General features: G+C 38.4%; 2 protein-coding genes across 2 annotated transcripts in view; both read right to left on the reverse strand.

Annotated features, from left to right (window-relative positions):
* The window catches only part of LOC306873519 (metal transporter CNNM2-like), a gene marked incomplete at its 3' end in the record, with an annotated part of 46,787 nt that extends 43,003 nt beyond the window's left edge, over positions 1 to 3,784 (reverse strand). The window contains 1 exon segment of the mRNA XM_079422862.1: positions 2,157 to 3,784. Coding sequence (XP_079278988.1) covers positions 2,157 to 3,645 — 1,489 coding nt within the window. The 5' untranslated portion in view covers positions 3,646 to 3,784.
* A 1,841-nt stretch (positions 3,785 to 5,625) lies between these two features.
* Positions 5,626 to 16,014, reverse strand: LOC306874305 (arsenite methyltransferase-like; the record flags this gene model as incomplete). Its single annotated transcript, XM_079424280.1, has 8 exons — positions 5,626 to 5,723; positions 7,525 to 7,660; positions 9,437 to 9,579; positions 9,776 to 9,907; positions 13,535 to 13,548; positions 15,422 to 15,549; positions 15,738 to 15,747; positions 15,989 to 16,014. 8 exons carry the CDS (start codon positions 16,012 to 16,014, stop codon positions 5,626 to 5,628), a joined length of 687 nt encoding a protein of 228 aa, XP_079280406.1.
* Between the last annotated feature and the right edge of the window lie 2,599 nt (positions 16,015 to 18,613).

Below are 18,613 nucleotides of genomic sequence, written 5' to 3' on the forward strand. Positions count from 1 at the left end.
CTACAAATAAACATCATGTACTAGCATATTTACGAGAAAAAAACACACTCGACTCAACATGTAAGAATCTTTGCAGCAACAAATGCCTCCTGAACTACACCGCCTTGGGTTAAGCCCAGATGATGAACAATTCCATTCTCATTAAACACAAAACTGCTGTTTGGCAGGGGTCCCTTTATGACACACTAATTATTTCAATCATAAAGGAACTAGTCTGTAGCTCCAGGAATTTTAAGGCTGACCTTCAAGGTCATGATTGCAGTCAGAAGCCCTTCTCATTTACAACTGAGTCCATTTTTCTTCTGTCAGAATTGAGTATCATCTACCTCAAGTTATCATGCAAGTCAGCGGCAGAAATAATAAAAAAAGCAACTTTTGCCACTCAAAAAGCAACATCAAAGAGAAACAAATTACAGTTTGAAGGTGTGCTTGGCAGGAGTGATGTATTTTGTTCCTACTTTGGATGACTGTGCAGCTCCACAAGAGGCATTAGATTAATTAACACTGACTTACAATACAAAGCACTTTGAACTGAGAGAGTGCTCGAACCACTGCCAGATTGACGTGAAACTGTGTGCCCACTCCCCTAATCAGTAGAATACCAACAGCCAGTGGTGAGTTTCCTCTGGAGAGCAGCCAAGAACAAAAGAGTCACAATGATAGCCAAGGTTTCTAAAATTCTTATAATGTCCAAGTATTCTTGTAGCAATCATGAATGACTTTTCCAAGAACCAAAAAAAAATTAAAATGTTAAAAAGATATGATCAAATACTCTAATATAGTTCATTTTGATATGGTTTAACTTTAAATAAAACATCAGATTTGCATAGGTGGGCATGTTGTCATTAAACCTACTTCTAATGCAAAATGATCATGTAAGTGGTTCTTAAGTTTAGTCTGTATATTAGAGTCTGATTCACACCATACAAATGCAAATTTACTCTTATGTTCTACGTTTGGGGGGCCATGATGTTAAATGCAGTTTCCCTTATTTTCTTTACACCAAAATAATGATATTTTAAAACTATTTTCTAAATTCTTTTTTGACTACTTAGAAAATTTGCATTAAGATTCTCACCATTTTACCTACAAAATAGAGACTGTTGAAGTGGCATGTTATTTCATGCATTATGAAGTATTACACCTAATAACCCCCTGAGTCATCCTTTAGCAACTGTGAGTACACCTGCAGTGTATTTCCATTGCATCACTACATTCTCACCTCTGCCGCAAACATTAACCCTTAGCTATGTGAGGGCACATCAAGATACAGCACTTAGTGCAAGCACTTCCCTGAACTCAGGCATATTATAATGTGTTTGCAGGGTCCTGGGGGCAGCAAGTGAGGGTCAAATAAAGCTCCAAATAGTTTTAAATAGTACAGGACCACTCAAGAAGAAGCAAACAGTGGGTATGGAGAGGAAGCATTTAGCAAACTCTGAAATGGATAAACTAGACCCTGTCTAAAGTTCACATTATTTCAAATTACTACTAATTATTTCCATCAGTTTGACATAATAATTTGAAATTCAATTCAAAATGTCTAAAAAGTGCAATGTATACATTACTGCAAGTTGTAGGCTACTGTATGTTTGGCACCGCTGATTTTCCTCAAAAAGTTAAAGCAACATTTAAACGTTACGTTTTATCCAAATTTTAGGCGGGTTAAATCATTATAGGTGTTAAAAAAGTGGAAAAACAAGATTTTAAAGAATAACAAGGGATGAACATGACGATGGGGGACATGTCATATGTATACTCACGGTATCGCATTATTATTTTAATCAATAAACCTATAAATAAGAGCACCTTTCCTTGCTGAACTGAAAGAATGAACTACATAGGATGTCTGTCAAATCAATGTTTAGATATCTGAATAGACATAAATTGGTGGAAAAACAGCTAAAATTCACTTTTTTTAAGAATAGACAATGTTGCGTCTGTAAATCTGAATGAAATCTAACTCTTTTAGTCGTGCGTAATAGCCGGTGCGTAAAAGGCACGCGACTGCTTTGAAATATGACAAGATGCATAACTTGTCTCGTTTTCAAGTAACAATAAAAGTTTTATGCAAATGTTGCCTAATATAGCTTAGTAAGAAAACATCGAATGCAACCAACACTGTCAACCCGCGCAAATCAAAGACTCTCTCTCACCTTTCTTGAACTCCTCCAGCATAGCGTCAAGTTTAGTGTCGTTGAAGACGAAATGTAAGGGATGGCTGTAGAACTTGGTTATCGTCTTCAGCGGGGTGCAGTCGTCGGGGTCCACAAACGCAAGGTCTTTGACGAACAGCTGGTCCACGATGTTGGACCTGTCGCCCTCGAACACCGGGATGCGCGTGTAGCCGCTCTCCATGATCTCGCTCATGGTGTTGAAATCGAGCGTGGCGTCGCCGGCGATCATGAAGCAATCGCGCAACGGGGTCATGACATCTTCCACGGTCTTAGTCCTGAGCTCCAGTGCGCCCTGAATGATATTCAACTCCTCTTTCACCAAGTCATTATAGGGATCCGTGACCCTCAACATCTCCAAGAGCTTCTCTCGGTTGTACACCGTGCCAATCTCCTGTCCGAGGAGATAGTCGAGCAGTTTACTTACCGGATAGGACGCGGGGAAAGTGAGCAGCATGAAGAATTTGGTCAAGAAGATTGTATTCGCACCCACAGCAAGACCGTGTCGCGAACATATCGCTTGAGGCACAATCTCTCCAAATATGACGATGCCGATGGTGGACATCACTACAGCTATCAATCCAGAGCCGGCGATATCATCCAACAGGATGGTCAAGGTGGTGTTGACCAGAACATTCCCCAGAAGAAGCGAGCACAGCAGGTAGTTTCCCTGGCTCCTGACGGGCTCGATCTTCCTGGCGTAGTTCTTCTCCTTCTCCGTCCCGCAGTTCTGGACGATCTGCAGCTCCATGGGATCCAGCGCCATCAAACCCAAGTTCAAGCCGCTGAACATGCCCGAGAGGCAGAGCAACATGGAAATGAAGATGACCTGGAGCCAGAAAGGGAGCAGGAACTTCTTCTCCTCCACCACAATCACTTTGGTGTCCTCTCCATCGTGATAGATCCACGTGTTCTCCGTCCACGGGTCGTGCGCGCCCGCCGCAGCAGGAGGTGTGGAGGTGGCGATGCACAGGTAGTAAGCTTTGCTCCTCTCAGTCTTTCGCAGAGGCTTGACCTCGATCTCCACGATGCCAGACGTCTTGCGGTTTAGAATGATGTTGGGCATAATGAGAATGTCCGAGGTCCTGATGCCACAGGGGTGCAAGCCCGACGTGTCCTCCTGACTCTTGTTGTCCCCTGAAGAGCTGTCGATTGTGCCAATCACTCGGCTCCTCTCGTGCTCCGTGAAGGCGATTTTGGACCACGTCTCGTTGTTGATGTTTTGCCCGTACACCCTCAATCTCACCCGAGACCTCTCGCTGACCCGCAGATAGCCCCTGTCCATGAAGGAAATGTCGTCCGTGTCCTCCAGTCTCAACCCGATGATGACCGTCTCCTCTCCCCCTCCTTCCTTGCCACTTGTGGGAGTAATTAAATAACTGCTTGCAGTTAAGAAAATCAGAGTAAAGGCTCGGACCCGGCTAAGTGACGCCATTTTTTGAGGGGGTTCTGGAACCGACGGTTCTGCCATGTTGATAATGGACAGCCTCTTGAATGAAAGGGCTTTTAAAAATCAGAGCCAATCCGGCTTCATCTCCGCTGCGCGTCGCCTTGACTTGTGCATCAGGTCTCGCTGAGTCCCGCTACGCGGCTGAAACTGATCACACTCCAGCGAGAGCAGCGCGAACTCGTGCCTCCGCTGATGTCTCGGTGACAGGCGAGTTGAGCAGCCAATCCAGAGACGCAGCTGGGCGGGGGCGGGGCTTGCGCTACGCGGACAGCCAATGAGCTCCGTAAATAGGCGCACTAAATGCAAAATAGCGCAAACAGAAGTTTCCTCGTGACTGTTTTTGGTGTTTTGAGAGGGATCTTTGCTGACAGCATCTTTGAATAGTGCGAAGATACACTCACGAAATGTAGTAATAACTAACAAGATTATAAGAGTGTTTCTTCAACGGCGTATAGGGACGACCTGTGGTGCACTTCTGGGAAATCAAATTAAATCAGTCTTTTCTCTAGTTTATTTAATTGATCTACTTAATGTGCAAAACTGGAAGCATCTTAGGAGAATTCTTGTGTCTGACTCTGAATATGTTCGATAGCACTCTATGGTGCAGAGGGCACTGGTGCAAAAAGAAAGAAAAACAAAGACATATCATAATGTATCCTAAATTACATCACCTGATGTCCTATATATATCCTATATCGCCAAAAAATAAAGAAAAATACGAAAGAAAAGTAGGGACTCAGGGACCCACACGTCCAAAGCATGTGCATAGCTCACTGCACCACATATCATACAGGAAGTCATATATTTATGTTGGATTTTAATAGTTTGACATTGAATGTTTGGGTCTGGGACAAGGGTAAAACAAAATCTATATTAAAAAAGTTAAATAAAATAATGTAGAAAAAATATATACGACAAAAGCATAATAAAAGGTTAAATGACCTTCATATACTGTAACAATTAGAAAAAAAGTTCATCAACCCGAGATATAAAAGTGCTCATAGTTGAACACACACCCATAAACTGCTGTCCTCATGCAGTCATCCTAAAGAAATGAACAAAGCTATCAATTTATCATGACTACACAAAAACTTATATTGTATGTACCTTGCATTGATAAGGCATGGATTAGAGGGATCTTAAGAAATGCAAGACATGCAAAACCTGTGAAAGGATGTAAAAATAATCGTGGCATCAGATCTCCATATAGTGAACATTTTATCAGGGATCAGAGATCAGTCCAGACCAAAGGAAAGTTGATTGATCATGAATTATATTTCACACTCCTACTATCTTCACAGGCAATGAAAATTCACGTTCACTAAATTAGAGAGAATAAATAAATCTATGTTGAAAAACACTTTTTACTGGTATTTTGTAGAAGCTTCCATAAGTTCATGTAACCTCAAATTCTGTCCTTTTCAAAAAGAACACAGGATGGGTTGACGAGTTCCCCTTCCCACCTGAAGGTCCTGTTGGGACATTTTAAGAGCTGGAGCTAGATTACATTTTATAAAAGCTGATTTGCATATCACTATCATTAAATGATTTATTTAAAAGTACATCACAGCTGAATATGCTACTGCTAATAGTAATACCCAGGCGGTCAGCTCAAACATATTTTTATTACAGCAATGGAAAAAGTGATTTGATTACAAAAGTTCAATAAACCATATGTGTTTTTAGTCAACCTGGCAATACAATAAAGATTACAATAAAGATTAAACCTGGCAGGTGAATGCTTTAGATTATGCAACTATATAGTCCTGTGTGAGGTACTGGTCAATGCTATACATTTATCAGTATGATTACAGATGTATTTAAGACATTACTAGATTGTCTGATTTCTTCTTGTTGTTTGTTTGTGTTGCCTTTCATGAATTATAAGTAATGCTATATTACAGTATATATAGAAATATTAAATTTGTACAAAATCACGGTCACAATTAACAACAAATGTGTTCCTTTTGAGTCAAAATCAAACAAATTTGCTGGGATTTACTAGCAGCAGGATTTCTGGTCTCCACAGCACCCCTCAGTGGAAGGAGTTACACTTGCACTGCCCAACTGCTGGACCAGCTCAAAGGGATTCACTGACACTGCCTGGAGAGAGAGGAAGATTCTCAGAGGTTCAAAGTACAGTGTATTCATAATTTACATCATTTTAGTATTCACCGAGACTGATTTATTATGCAGATGCATCCTATTACATCATAGATATGGTAAAATTCATGGTATTCAGGAACTGAAACAATTTTGAATCAAAACTTACAGGCAGATCTCTTTGATCAACACAACCAGAGTTGTCTATAACAAGGGTTTTCAAACAATAATGTGTGTGTGTACACTGCCTGGCCATCTGGATTTAAATAAGCAAATATGTACAATTTTTAAGATTTAATCATTATTGCAGTGATTTAAGTTTTTTTTGCATGTTATATGTTTAACACTAACTGATGCAGTGTGTAGCTTTTTATTTCTCAAAAAACATATGGGAAGATGTACCCATGTACATATTCCAGGATAACAATGGCAAGAGTCATCAGGCTCAATTTGTGAAAGACTGGCCACCACAGAGTCTTGACCTAAACCCCACTGAAAGTTGTTGGGATGTGCTGGAGTCGCCTGTCCAAAAAAAAAAAGTTGCACACAAATAGTTTGTTGGACTGCCTTTAACTTTGATTTTATTGTGCATTTGTTGTGGCATAGTTTCAACAACGTCATGCGATAACACCGCCTTTATTTCCATCAAGAGTTGGATTAATTTTTGGTTGAGTATTGTATTGTATTGACAATGGGAGAGTCAAACCACTGTCTTAAAAGTTGACTCCAGCACATCCTAAAGACTTTCAACAGGGTTAAGCTAAGGAATCTGTGGTGGCCAATTTATGCAAGAACATGATTTCTCAAGCTCATCGAATCACTATTTCAAAAATTAAGCCTAGTGAATCTTGGCATTGTTGTCCTGGAATATGTAATATGGTTGTTTGATATCTATGCACTGTATTAGTTAGGGCTAAAAGAATTGTTGCTAAACATATAACATGTCAGAAACAAGTTAATCACAACAATAATGATCCAATCCTAAAATCTTCAGTATTTTCTTATTTAAATCCCAATGGTAACTTGTTTTGGCCAGCCAGATCTCAATATACACATTGTGTGTATGCTTTACGAAAGTATTTTTCACATTATAAGGATTTTGATACTTGAATATATATATGGGTCCCTTGCAAGGGGTATCAAAAAGTTTGAAAAACTCTGGTCTAAAACAACAGAAACAGCATCAATCTGGATGCAATGCTTCCTTATTATATTATAATATTAAAAATGATTTGAAATATGCAGCACTTATATGCCTGATATATAGCTATGAGACTATATTCATAGGCTTTTTGTGTAAAGGTAAAAATCAGCTGAAGCATGTCAGGAATCTTTTTCGATCTAAAAGCGTTAAGAATAAAACCAAAACAATGATCAAAACTAAATATATAGGTCAGCATTTCTAAAATTGTGCTTCAGTGTTGTTGTAAGCAATTCTAAATAATCCTTCCTTGTGTTTGAAGGGACTGAATCACCACTAGCACTGATAAGATGGCATTCTTTGTTTGAAAGGGAGGGCAGTCCTCTGTGGCCAAGGCTTTTTGGTACAGCTGGATAACCTTGTGTGTCTGTAGCTGATCGGACTAAAGCAACTTAGTGGTCCAATGAGAAATATTTTGAATGCAAGTAGGTATTTTGAAAGCCAATTAATCTAAAATTGCAACAAAAACTGATTTTACAACTAAAACTTTATTGGACCATTATGCACATGCGTGATATACTATTAAATGCATAACTGAAAATAGACTGAGACTAAGAAAATGAGGCATGTTAACACACTTGTAGAAAATGAACCACTTGCCTTGGGTTTGGCCCAACATCCTCCACAGCCGGAATTTTTCAGCCCCTGATGCTGAAATGTGAATTCTCCAGAAAATCTGGAGTTGCTCAAGATGCTGGCCACATCACCGTCCACCTCCATCTCTTTATCTACCTGGAGAAGTACATTAAAGTGTCATGATCATGCTTCTTCACAACATACACAACTGTTTAAAGGTTTGGGGTCGGTAAAAATTTTAAACATTTTTTTAAATAAGTCTCTTCTGATTACTAAGCCTTCATTTATTGGTCCGAAAAACAGTTCTTTTGTAAAGCATTTTAAAATGTAATTTATTCTTATAATGCAGTTGAATTTTCAGCAGCCATTACTCCAGTCTTCCATGATCCTTCGGAAATCATTCTAAAATGCTGATTTGCTGTTCAAGAAACATTTACTATTATTATACAGTGGCATGCGAAAGTTTGGGAATCCCTTGCAGAATCTGTGAAAATGTGGATAATTTTACCAAAATAAGAGAGATCATACAAAATGCATGTTATTTTTTATTTAGTACTGTCCTGAGTAAGATATTTTCCATAAAAGATGTTTACATATAGTCCACAAGACAAAAAAATAGCTGAAAGTATTAAAATAACCACATTCAAAAGTTTGGGAACCCTTGGTTCTTAATACTGTGTGTGGTTACCTGGATGATCTACGACTGTTTTTTTGTTTTGTGATGGTTGTTCATGAGTCCCTTGTTTGTTCTGAACAGTTCAACTGAGCACTGTTCTTCAGAAAAATCCTCCAGGTCCTGCAGAATCTTCAGTTTTCCAGCATCTTTTGCATATTTTAACCCTTTCCAGCAGTAACTGTATGATTTTGAGATCCACCTTTTCATGCTGAGGATGATTGAGGGACTCAAACACAACAATTAAAAAAGGTTCAAACATTCACTGATGCTCCTAAAGGAAACACGATGCATTAAGAGCCGGGGGGTGAAAACTTTTGAACAGGATGAAGATGTCCAAATTTTTCTTATTTTGTTGAAATATCATATTTTTCCATTTAGTACTGCCCTTCTGATGCGACAGAAGATACTTGCATGTTTCCTGGAAGACAAATGAAGTACAATTTACCTTGATCTTCAAATTCAAAAAATTTTCACCCCCGGCTCTTAATTATTGTAATGAATATGGTTATTTTAATAATTTCAGCTATTTTTTTTGTCTTGTGGACTATATGTAAACATCTTTTATGGAAAATATCTTACTCAGGACAGTACTAAATAAAAAATAACATGCATTTTGTATGATCTCTCTTATTTTGGTAAAGTTATCCACATTTTCACAGATTCTGCAAGGGGTGCCCAAACTTTCGATCCCCACTGTAAGTGTTAACAGTTCTGTTGCTTTTTTTTTTTTAAATGTTCATATATTTTTGATTTCCATGTTTCTGTGGAAATCATAACACTTTTTTTCAGAATTCTTTGAAGTTCAAAAGAAACTTTTTTTTCTATTTGAAATAGAGATATTTTGTAGCATTATAAATGGCTTTACTATTACTTTTGATCAATTTAATGCATCCTTTTTTTTTTGGGAAAAAACAATCCTACTGACCCCAAACGTTTCAACAGCAGTATGTGTTCGGGCTTTTATGTAACACATTTAACTTAATTCCATGCACAGCATTTATTACATATGCAGATAATTTTAATATAACCATGTGACCAACAGACAAAGCAACAACAACAAAAAAAGGAACAAAAGGTATAGTTAGTCATGATTCAAATACAGTTAAGCCATTTGGAAGTTATTCTAACATTACTGTTCATTTATTCAAAAATATTAATTATAACTATTGGGACAAATTAGGGGAAAATGTTGTGGACCTTATATGCATTATGAGCTCTGTTGAAGGAGTAATGCAGATCTGGATGTAGCTACACACCTTAAAGATATACTGGGCATCAAACTCGAAGCTTTCCTCCACACCTGTAATTTCTCCATTGTACATGACCAGACAGGACTTCTTCTCTGAACCTTTTGGTAACTTGAAGAGCCGGTATGTGGCTGACACAAATTTGTAGTCTCCTAAACAAATTTTACAATTCAAAGTAAAACTATGAACTTACACAATTATGAGAATTATGTTTAAACATAAATAAATGAAGGAAAAAAAATTCTCTCAATGTTCAAATGATCAATGCATCCGTTTTTTTTTTTATATATATATATAATTATAAACTAGGAACCACTTTCAAATTAGAAATTTTAACAAACATCTCACCAAGCAGTTTCTCTAGTTCCTTGTTGCCCACAGTGATGATACTAGCAGTAACCAGTCTGGGTTTACAGAACCCAACCTCTTCAGCCAGTCGTATCAGATCTTCCCACTGTAACGCTCCACTGAGGCATTCACCTGATCAATACTGTATCAGTGTCATTTTATTACATGTGATGTTTAACACAGTGGCAAAGATAAAGTTAAACTACAGCTTGCAACATTTAGCAAGCAGAGTTTCTGCAGGTTTTATGCTGCTACATTTAAGACATAAGTAAAGAAAGTGTAAGGAATACATTTAACAGAACACAATACATCATGTTCTGTAAACGTAAATGTCTAGGCAGCACAGTTAGCTTTTGTATTATACATTTTAAAATACAAACATACAATGGATCTCCATTCATTTCTGATTTGTTTACAAGAAAAAAAAGCTTAAAGGGATAGTTCACCCAAAAATGAAAATTCTGTCATGGAAGTCAATGGTGCCCCAGAACTGCTCTGTTTCCCACATTCTTCAGAATATCTTCCTTTGTGTTCAGCAGAATGAAGACATTCATACAGGTTAGGAACTACTTGAGGGTGAGTAAATGACGACAGAATTTTCATTTTTGGGTGAACTATCCCTTTAAGGCTAGAATAACTCTTATCTAAGCCACTAGAGTGAATGCCAAATGACTAAATGTAAATTCACAAAGGATGCATTAGTTTTAGTGTTTTTCCTGTTTTTTGTTTGTCTAACACAATCAGTTTCACCAAGGAAGAACTGCTGAACATTCGGCTGAACACACCACAAAATCTCCAACCGGTTTTCGATTATTCGGATGTTTTGCTGAACATAGTATTTGGCGGAGCTGCAGCGCTGTTTAGACGCTTCAGTATGAAGGTTATAGTATGAAGGTAGATCAGACATTTTATTGGTCGATGCCTGACCAATGAAAAACGCCAGCCATCGCGACTTGCCCTGCAGAAAGAAACATGTTTTTTTATGTATCAGTTATTTGTAAAACACTGGAAACTATTTTCATTGAATATCCTTGGCTTTTATATGATTTTAAGACACAGCATTCATCTTGTCATACAGGTATTATCTGGTAGACAAATAATGCAACATCTTTCATATGTATATTCTACTGCACATTACAGAGTAGTATCGACCAATGGTCAGGCATCGACCAATAAAATGTCTTCATTCGCAGCCCAGCCCCGCCCCCGGCTCTGAGCTCTCAGGTCTGCATTTACAAGTGCACAAGTGAGTTTTGCTACAGGAATACCGCAGAAGGAGTAGCAAAAGTCAAAGAGCTAAGATTTGAAGTTGTACTGCCAGATCTGAGATATTGTAAGTGCTGACTTGAGGTTTTACAGCGAAACTGAAGTAAAGCGCAAAAGCGCATGTTTGTGTGTGTCATTTTGTTTATGTGAATGTCATTCTACACGTGTAACTATTAATCTGCAACTTCGACTTCAAAACACGGGTGTTTTGATTATTGTCTGTGTGTGCAAATCGAAAGATTCAGCTTTTCAGATCAGAGCTGTGAGTGTAAATTTCAACTTACAAATACGAATGTTAATATGACAAGTTCTCACATTCAGATCAACAAGCTCTCGAGTTTTGCTACTGATCTACCTTCATACTTCAGGACGCGCAGTCGGGGGAAGCAAGCCGGCGTGCCCGTGAAGCTCAGACAGTGTGGATTTTGAATGCTGTTGCCTAGCATCCATCTGGCTAATCTCCGCTCTCTACCCAACAAAACGGACAAACTCCTTCTGCTTTCTCATTTAAACAAGGACTTTTCAAACTCTGCTGCTCTGTGTTTCACGGAAACCTGGCTGAACGACACCATTCCAGACAGCATGTTACATCTGCCTGATTTCACACTGATCAGAGCAGATCGCAACGCAGAATCAACGGGGAAATTGCGCGGCGGCGGGACATGCTTTTACATCAACACAGGTGTACAGATGTAACAGTGTTAAAGAAGATGTGCTGTTCAGATCTAGAAATGCTTTATCAACTGTAAACCTTTCTACTCGCCGCGGGAGTTCTGCTCGTTCATTCTTGTCTACATTACTCCGCAAGCGCACGTGAGCACAGCTTTACAGAAACTCGCTGATCTGATCACAGACACAGAACAACAACACCCGGACTCTATTTTAATCATTCTCGGGGACTTTAATAAACCAAATCTCTCCCGTGAACTGCCAAAATACAGACAGCATGTTACATGTCCCACCAGAGACAGTAATATATTGGATCACTGTTACACAACAATAAAAAACGCATATCACTCTGTCCCATGGGCAGCTTTAGGACTCTCTGATCACTGTTTGGTTCATCTTATTCCAACCTACAGGCAGAAACTGAAGTCAGCTAAACCTGTATTAAGGACTGTAAAGAAATGGACTAATGAGACAGAGTGGGTTTTACAAGCCTGTTTCTCTCTCACTGATTGGAGTGTTTTTGAAGCTGCTGATGATCTGGACGAGCTCACAGAGACTGTAACATCTTATATCAGTTTCTGTGAGGATATGTGCATTCCTACCAAGACTCATCTAACTTACAACAACGACAAACCATGGTTCACTGCAAAACTCAGACAGCTCCGTCAGGCCAAAGAAGATGCTTACAGGAATGGGGACAGAGTCTTGTATAAACAAGCCAAATACACACTGGAAAAGGAGATCAGAGTGGCAAAGAGGAATTATTCCGATAAGCTAAGGATCCAATTCTCTTCCAGTGACACGGTTTCAGTGTGGAAAGGTCTGAAAGACGTCACCAATTACAAGACACCATCCCCCAGCACTGTGGAGAATCAACAACTGGTAGACGATCTTAATGTAGGTTTGAAAAAACACCATTCACACCTCCTACAGCCCCCTCTCCCCCACACCTGAACTGCAGATAAGAGAAGATGACATGCGCCAGGTCTTCAAAAATAACAAGAGAAGGAAGGCACCAGGCCCAGATGGTGTGTCACCAGCCTGTCTGAAATCCTGTGCTGACCAGCTGGCCCCATCTTCACACAGATCACTGGAACTGTGTGAAGTCCCCTCATGCTTCAAACGCTCCACCATAATCCCCATCCCAAAGAAACCCAAGATAACAGGACTTAACGACTACAGACCTGTGGCTCTAAGCTCTAACATCTGTGGTCATGAAGTCATTTGAAAAACTGGTTTTGGCTTATCTGAAGGACATCACTGGACCCCCTGCAGTTTGCCTACAGAGCAAACAGGTCTGTGGATGATGCAGTCAACATGTGACTGCATTACACACTGCAACACCTAGACAGACCAGGGACTTATGTGAGGATCCTGTTTGTGGACTTCAGCTCAGCCTTTAACACTATCATTACAAACCTCCTCCTGCCCAAACTAACTCAGCTCTCCATCCCCACCACCGTCTGTCAGTGGATCAACAGCTTCCTGACAGACAGGCAGCAGCTAGTAAGGCTGGGAAAATTCACATCCAGCACTCGTACGATCATCACCTAGAGCTCCTCAGGGCTGCGTACTCTCCCTACTGCTCTTCTCCCTCTACACCAATGACTGCACATCTAAAGACCCCTCTGTCAAGCTCCTGAAGTTTGCAGACGACACCACACTGATCGGCCTCATCCAGGACGGTGACGAGTCTGCTTACAGACAGGAGGTTAAGGAGCTGGCTGTCTGGTGCAGTCTTAACAACCTGGAGCTTAACACGCTCAAAACTGTGGAGATGATCGTGGACTTCAGGAGAAACTCCCCTGCTCTCCCCTCACTCACCATCATGAACAGCACTGTAACAACAGTGGAGTCATTCAGATTCCTGGGGACCACAATTTCTCAGGACCTGAAGTGGGACAATCACATTGACTCTATTGTGAAAAAGGCCCAGCAGAGGTTGTACTTCCTTCACCAGATGAGGAAGTTCAAACAACCACAGGAGCTGCTGAAACAGTTCTACTCTGCCATCATTGAATCCGTTCTCTGCACTTCATCAACTGTCTGGTTCAGCTCAGCTACCAAATCTGACCTCAGAAGGGGTACGGAGGGTAGTCCGGACTGCTGAGGGAATCATTGGTACAACCCTCCCCACTCTCCAAGAACTGTACTTATCCAGAGTGAGCAAAAGGGCTGGTAAAATCACTCTGGACCCCTCACATCCAGCACACTCCCTCTTTGAACTGTTACCGTCTGGTCGATGTTACAGAGCTCTGAGCACCAGAACGACCAGACATAGGAACTTTCTTCGCACAGGCAATCCATCTCATGAACACTTGAACTCTTAACAATAAACATGAAACACATAACACTATCATACTTTTTATGTTTATTTTACACACATACTTATTACATTTCAAATTTGCACCTAACATACTGAATGGTCTATTTTGTATATTGTGTTTGTGCTATTTGGCACATTGTCCATTTTTGTATATTTGTACATTATTTTATTTTTATTTTTAATTGTTATTTATTTTATTTTTTTTGCTATCTGTGTCCTGTCACTGTCATTCTGTCGCACTGTGGAGCTACTGTCACTAAAACAAATTCCTCGTATGTGCAAACTAATTCTGATTCTAAATTGATCAAAAGTGACATTTATAATGTTACAAAAAAGAGTTCCATTTCAAATAAATACTGTTCTTTTGAACTTTCTAATAATCAAAGAATCTAGAAAAAATGCACCATGGTTTCCATAAAAATATTAAGCAGCACAACAGCAGATTTCAACAGTGTGAGAAATCTAATGAGAAATGTTTCTTGAGCAGAAAATCAGCACATTAGAATGATTTCTGAAAGATCATGTTACACTGAAGACTGGAGCAATGGCTGCTGAAAATTCAGCCTTGCATCATTTTACAATTTATATACATTACCCTGGACCACAAAACCAGTCTTAAGTCGCTGGGGTATATTTGTAGCAATAGCCAAAAATACATTGCATGGGTCAAAATTATCAATTTTTCTTTTAAGCCAAAAATCATTAGGATATTAAATAAAGATCATGTTCCATGAAGATATTTTGTAAATTGCTTACCGTAAATACATAAAAACTACATTTTTGATAAGTAATATGCATTGCTAAGGACTTCATTTGGACAACTTTAAAGGGGATTTTCTCAATATTTTGATTTTTTTTTGCACCCTCAGATTTCAGATTTTCTAATAGTTGTATCTCTGCCAAATATTGTCCGATGCTAACAAACCATACATCAATGGAAAGCTTATTTATTCAGCTTTCAGATGATGTATAAATCTAAATTTGGAAAAATTGACACTTAAGACTGGTTTTGTGGTCTAGGGTCACATATTACAGTAGGCAAAGTTATTGTAAACTGTAAAAATATTTCATAATATTACTGTTTTTTTATTGTATTTTTTTGTGAAAATCAGCCTTGGTGAGCATAAGACCTTACTCTATCTTACAGTTCCCAAACTGTTTTCACCTAATTACATCAGAAAATATAACAAGGAAATTAATTCTAATTTCAGTAAATCACTTGTCTTTCTTTCAGACTGAAACTACAAGTGAGCTTATATGGTTTATGAGCTTATTAAGGCCATTACAGTAAGTTCCATTTCATTATGTCACTATGTTTTACTCAGACATCTTATACGTGTATGCATTATCTAAATCATCACAACATTTATCGAAGAAAATCTCACTTTGCAACGACATCTGGATGGATCTCAGCTATGACTTTTCTCACGTATGCAGGAACAGGCTTGGCAGACGGAACACGTGCATTGCTTTTCAGATCAGACGTCTTCTTCAGTGTCTTCCCATAGTATTCCTGTATTAAAAATGCATTATTTTACATCATTGTGAGCATTAAACGTGTTTAACACAAACCAGCAATTCATATATTACTGTTATTATGATGACTAGATGTATTGGGTGCTGTGGGACGTAGAAAATAACAATAGGCATTGATCAAATTACTTTCATTTCATTTCGTTTTTTAAGTTTGGGAAAACATACCTTCACGTCACTGTAGACATGCACTTGCAACAGCAGTGTTACTGTGAACAATAATAAGAAATTGTACTGAGAGTAACCTAACTTATATGTTGGGCGATTCTAACAATCTTATTTCAAATAAAAGTAAGTTATTTGTTATTACAAAACGAAAGCACAGTTACTTTGCCATCATTACTTTGAATCATATTGTAAATGAAATGTAAAATATTCGAATACTGAGCAAGAATAAATAAACAATAAAAAAGTTTTACCTGGCTGCTGTAGGTCCGTCTGCCATGATTAACGCTTGAACTAGTGTGTTTTGGCCTAGTTTCTAGGTATGCTAGAGTTGAACTCATCTAGAAGTGCTGACTGGGCTGCTGTCATGATGGTTATGCATAAAGTAGCCTACTGCAGTAAATGAATAATAAGATATAATATAATAAAGAATATTTTAGGATTATTTACACGAAGTCGAGATCAGAGTTTCAAATGAATGTGCTTAGAAAATATACCGTTTGATTGCAAGTTTAAAGTAGTTTTTAATGAAATTATTGATCTAGTTATTGCCGTGACTCTGAGATTTGTCACATTTATTCAACATGGTGCTAATATCTGCTTTTGGGATGTTAAAATGTTCGAAGCAAGAAGGCACGAAGCATGGGTTCGTTCGTGCTTCTGATTCCAAAGACCACGAGCAAGCGGCATTCGAGTGAGAGTTTAAAACATTTCATTAGTTGATGTTGGACCTTCTGAACTGAACGAATCCTCCATTCAATAAACGAAGCGGTGCTTCGAATCTGACACTGACTGAACAAAACATCTCGTTTGTGAACAAACTAAGGCCTGAGGGCTGTTTCATAAAAGAGGCTAAGAAAAGTAAAAAACCTGACTTGAAATAACCTAACAAATCAATCGGGACTAAAGCGGTTTCATACACGACAACTGAAGTTCACGCAATCTGACTAATCAAATCGATCCACCATTGCAAACAGCGAATATTTGTGCTCAGGGGCGTAGATGCGGGGGACGCGGGGGACGTGACCCCCCCCCCCCACACACTTTTTATAAAAAGTAAAGTCGTCCCCCGCACTTTTTCATCGGACAGTTGTGTTCTCGACATGTTGAGGTTTTAAATGGAGCAATGTATATAAATGCAGAATTATTTAAAATTCAAAGAGACAAAATATACATGACGTTTACGTTTCCATGGCAATAAGTCACTCAGTTTGTGACGTCACGACATGCCCAGGCTAGCGCCCGCGGTCCCGCGCTGTGTATCCATCATTCATTAGAGGTCGAGGTGAGTTCAAAGCGGCAAAAAAACTCTTCACTCCTCTTTTAGGAAGAAGCCAAGCAGCGTAAGTTGGCATGTGGGATCCGAATAGTGTTGCACAATGTTGAGTGACTCTGCTTATTGCTCTTGTTGAATAATTAGCAAGTTTTGATGTTCATTATATGGAGGGGAAAAGAAAGCTGCCTGGACAAATATGCACTTATTAATTTTCAGTGTATTTTTCCGTAACTCTTTTGTAACGTCTTTTATTTTAACACGTATGTATGTTATCAGAACCCTTCAAATAAGGATAAAGATAATGTTGAACTGAGATTTTACAGCGTTTGCAGCATTGTGACATGTTTAACTCTAATGTTGAATTCTACATCATGTATTTCAGTCAAGTATGCAAGCACTGATCTGATACAGGACCGATCTTCATTTAGGGGTGCTCTGTCATTATTGCACTAATTTGACGTTTTTATGTGTTGTCAAGAATGAACAAGAAACAGTCAGCCTAGGTTTGTTAGAGCAGAATCAGGACGACACGCAAGAAAAACAAACTTCACAGCTGAGAAGAACTGAGTGTCTTTTAACACCTGGCTGTTTTTACATTGTATGAAATCTATTAATATACAAGTGTTTGTAGGATTATATATGGACCAATCATAAAAAACACATAATTAGTCAAATATAGAAAAATAAAAAATAACATTAGTATGATGAACAACTTCTCAGCTATCATTTTTAACTACAGTATGTAATTATTAGCTTGCATATTGGTTGTTCATTAGTACTTAAGCACATATTAATTCTGTATTCTTCATGATCATATTCTGCATCCCATAATCCTAAACTACAACGACTACCTTACAAGCTATTAATAAGCAGTAAATGAAGAGTTTATTGAGGCAAAAGTCATAGTTAATAGTGAATATGTGTTTATCATTCTAAAGTGTTAAAAATAATTTAAGATACAAATGACTGGTTATTGTCCAGCAGTGTACTTAATTAGTTATTTGTTCTGTATGTCACTATTCCCTGTATGTACATGTCTCAAACACTACTTTATTTGCTATAGACAGAGGCAGAAGTGAATTCAGAGTTGAGAGTGAATGAGGCAGAAGGTTTCAGTGAGGCTTCAGAGGTAAAGATTATTTACAGCATTGTCTATGATAAGATATTTCTTTTAACATAGACTAATCAGACTAATGTATAATAGAACAGAACAGAATAAAGGAGTATGTGAATGTGCAAGTATCCATTACTGGGTGCCATGTACTCTACATACAACACACACAAAATACAATCTGAAATATGTAAACAATAGTAGCCTTATAAGGACATCTTTGTAACTTATACTCAAAAAGGTGCACATTAGTACCCTAGAGTACCAATATATACAACTATGAAACTTTTTGGGGTAAATAAGGTACAAAGATGTCCTTTTAAGGGTACTGTCCCAGTGACAAGCTGTTGTATTTCTTTCTTTCTTTCTTTTTCTTTTTTCTCTCTTTCATAATCATACATAATAATATAATCATAAAGCATATTAAGTAAAAAGGTATGATTAAAAATAAAACCTGTCAATTAGACAAGGGTTAACTGAAAAAAAAAACAG

This window comes from Barbus barbus (assembly GCF_936440315.1).
Source record: "Barbus barbus genome assembly, chromosome: 8".
Taxonomy (NCBI): Eukaryota; Metazoa; Chordata; class Actinopteri; order Cypriniformes; family Cyprinidae; genus Barbus; species Barbus barbus.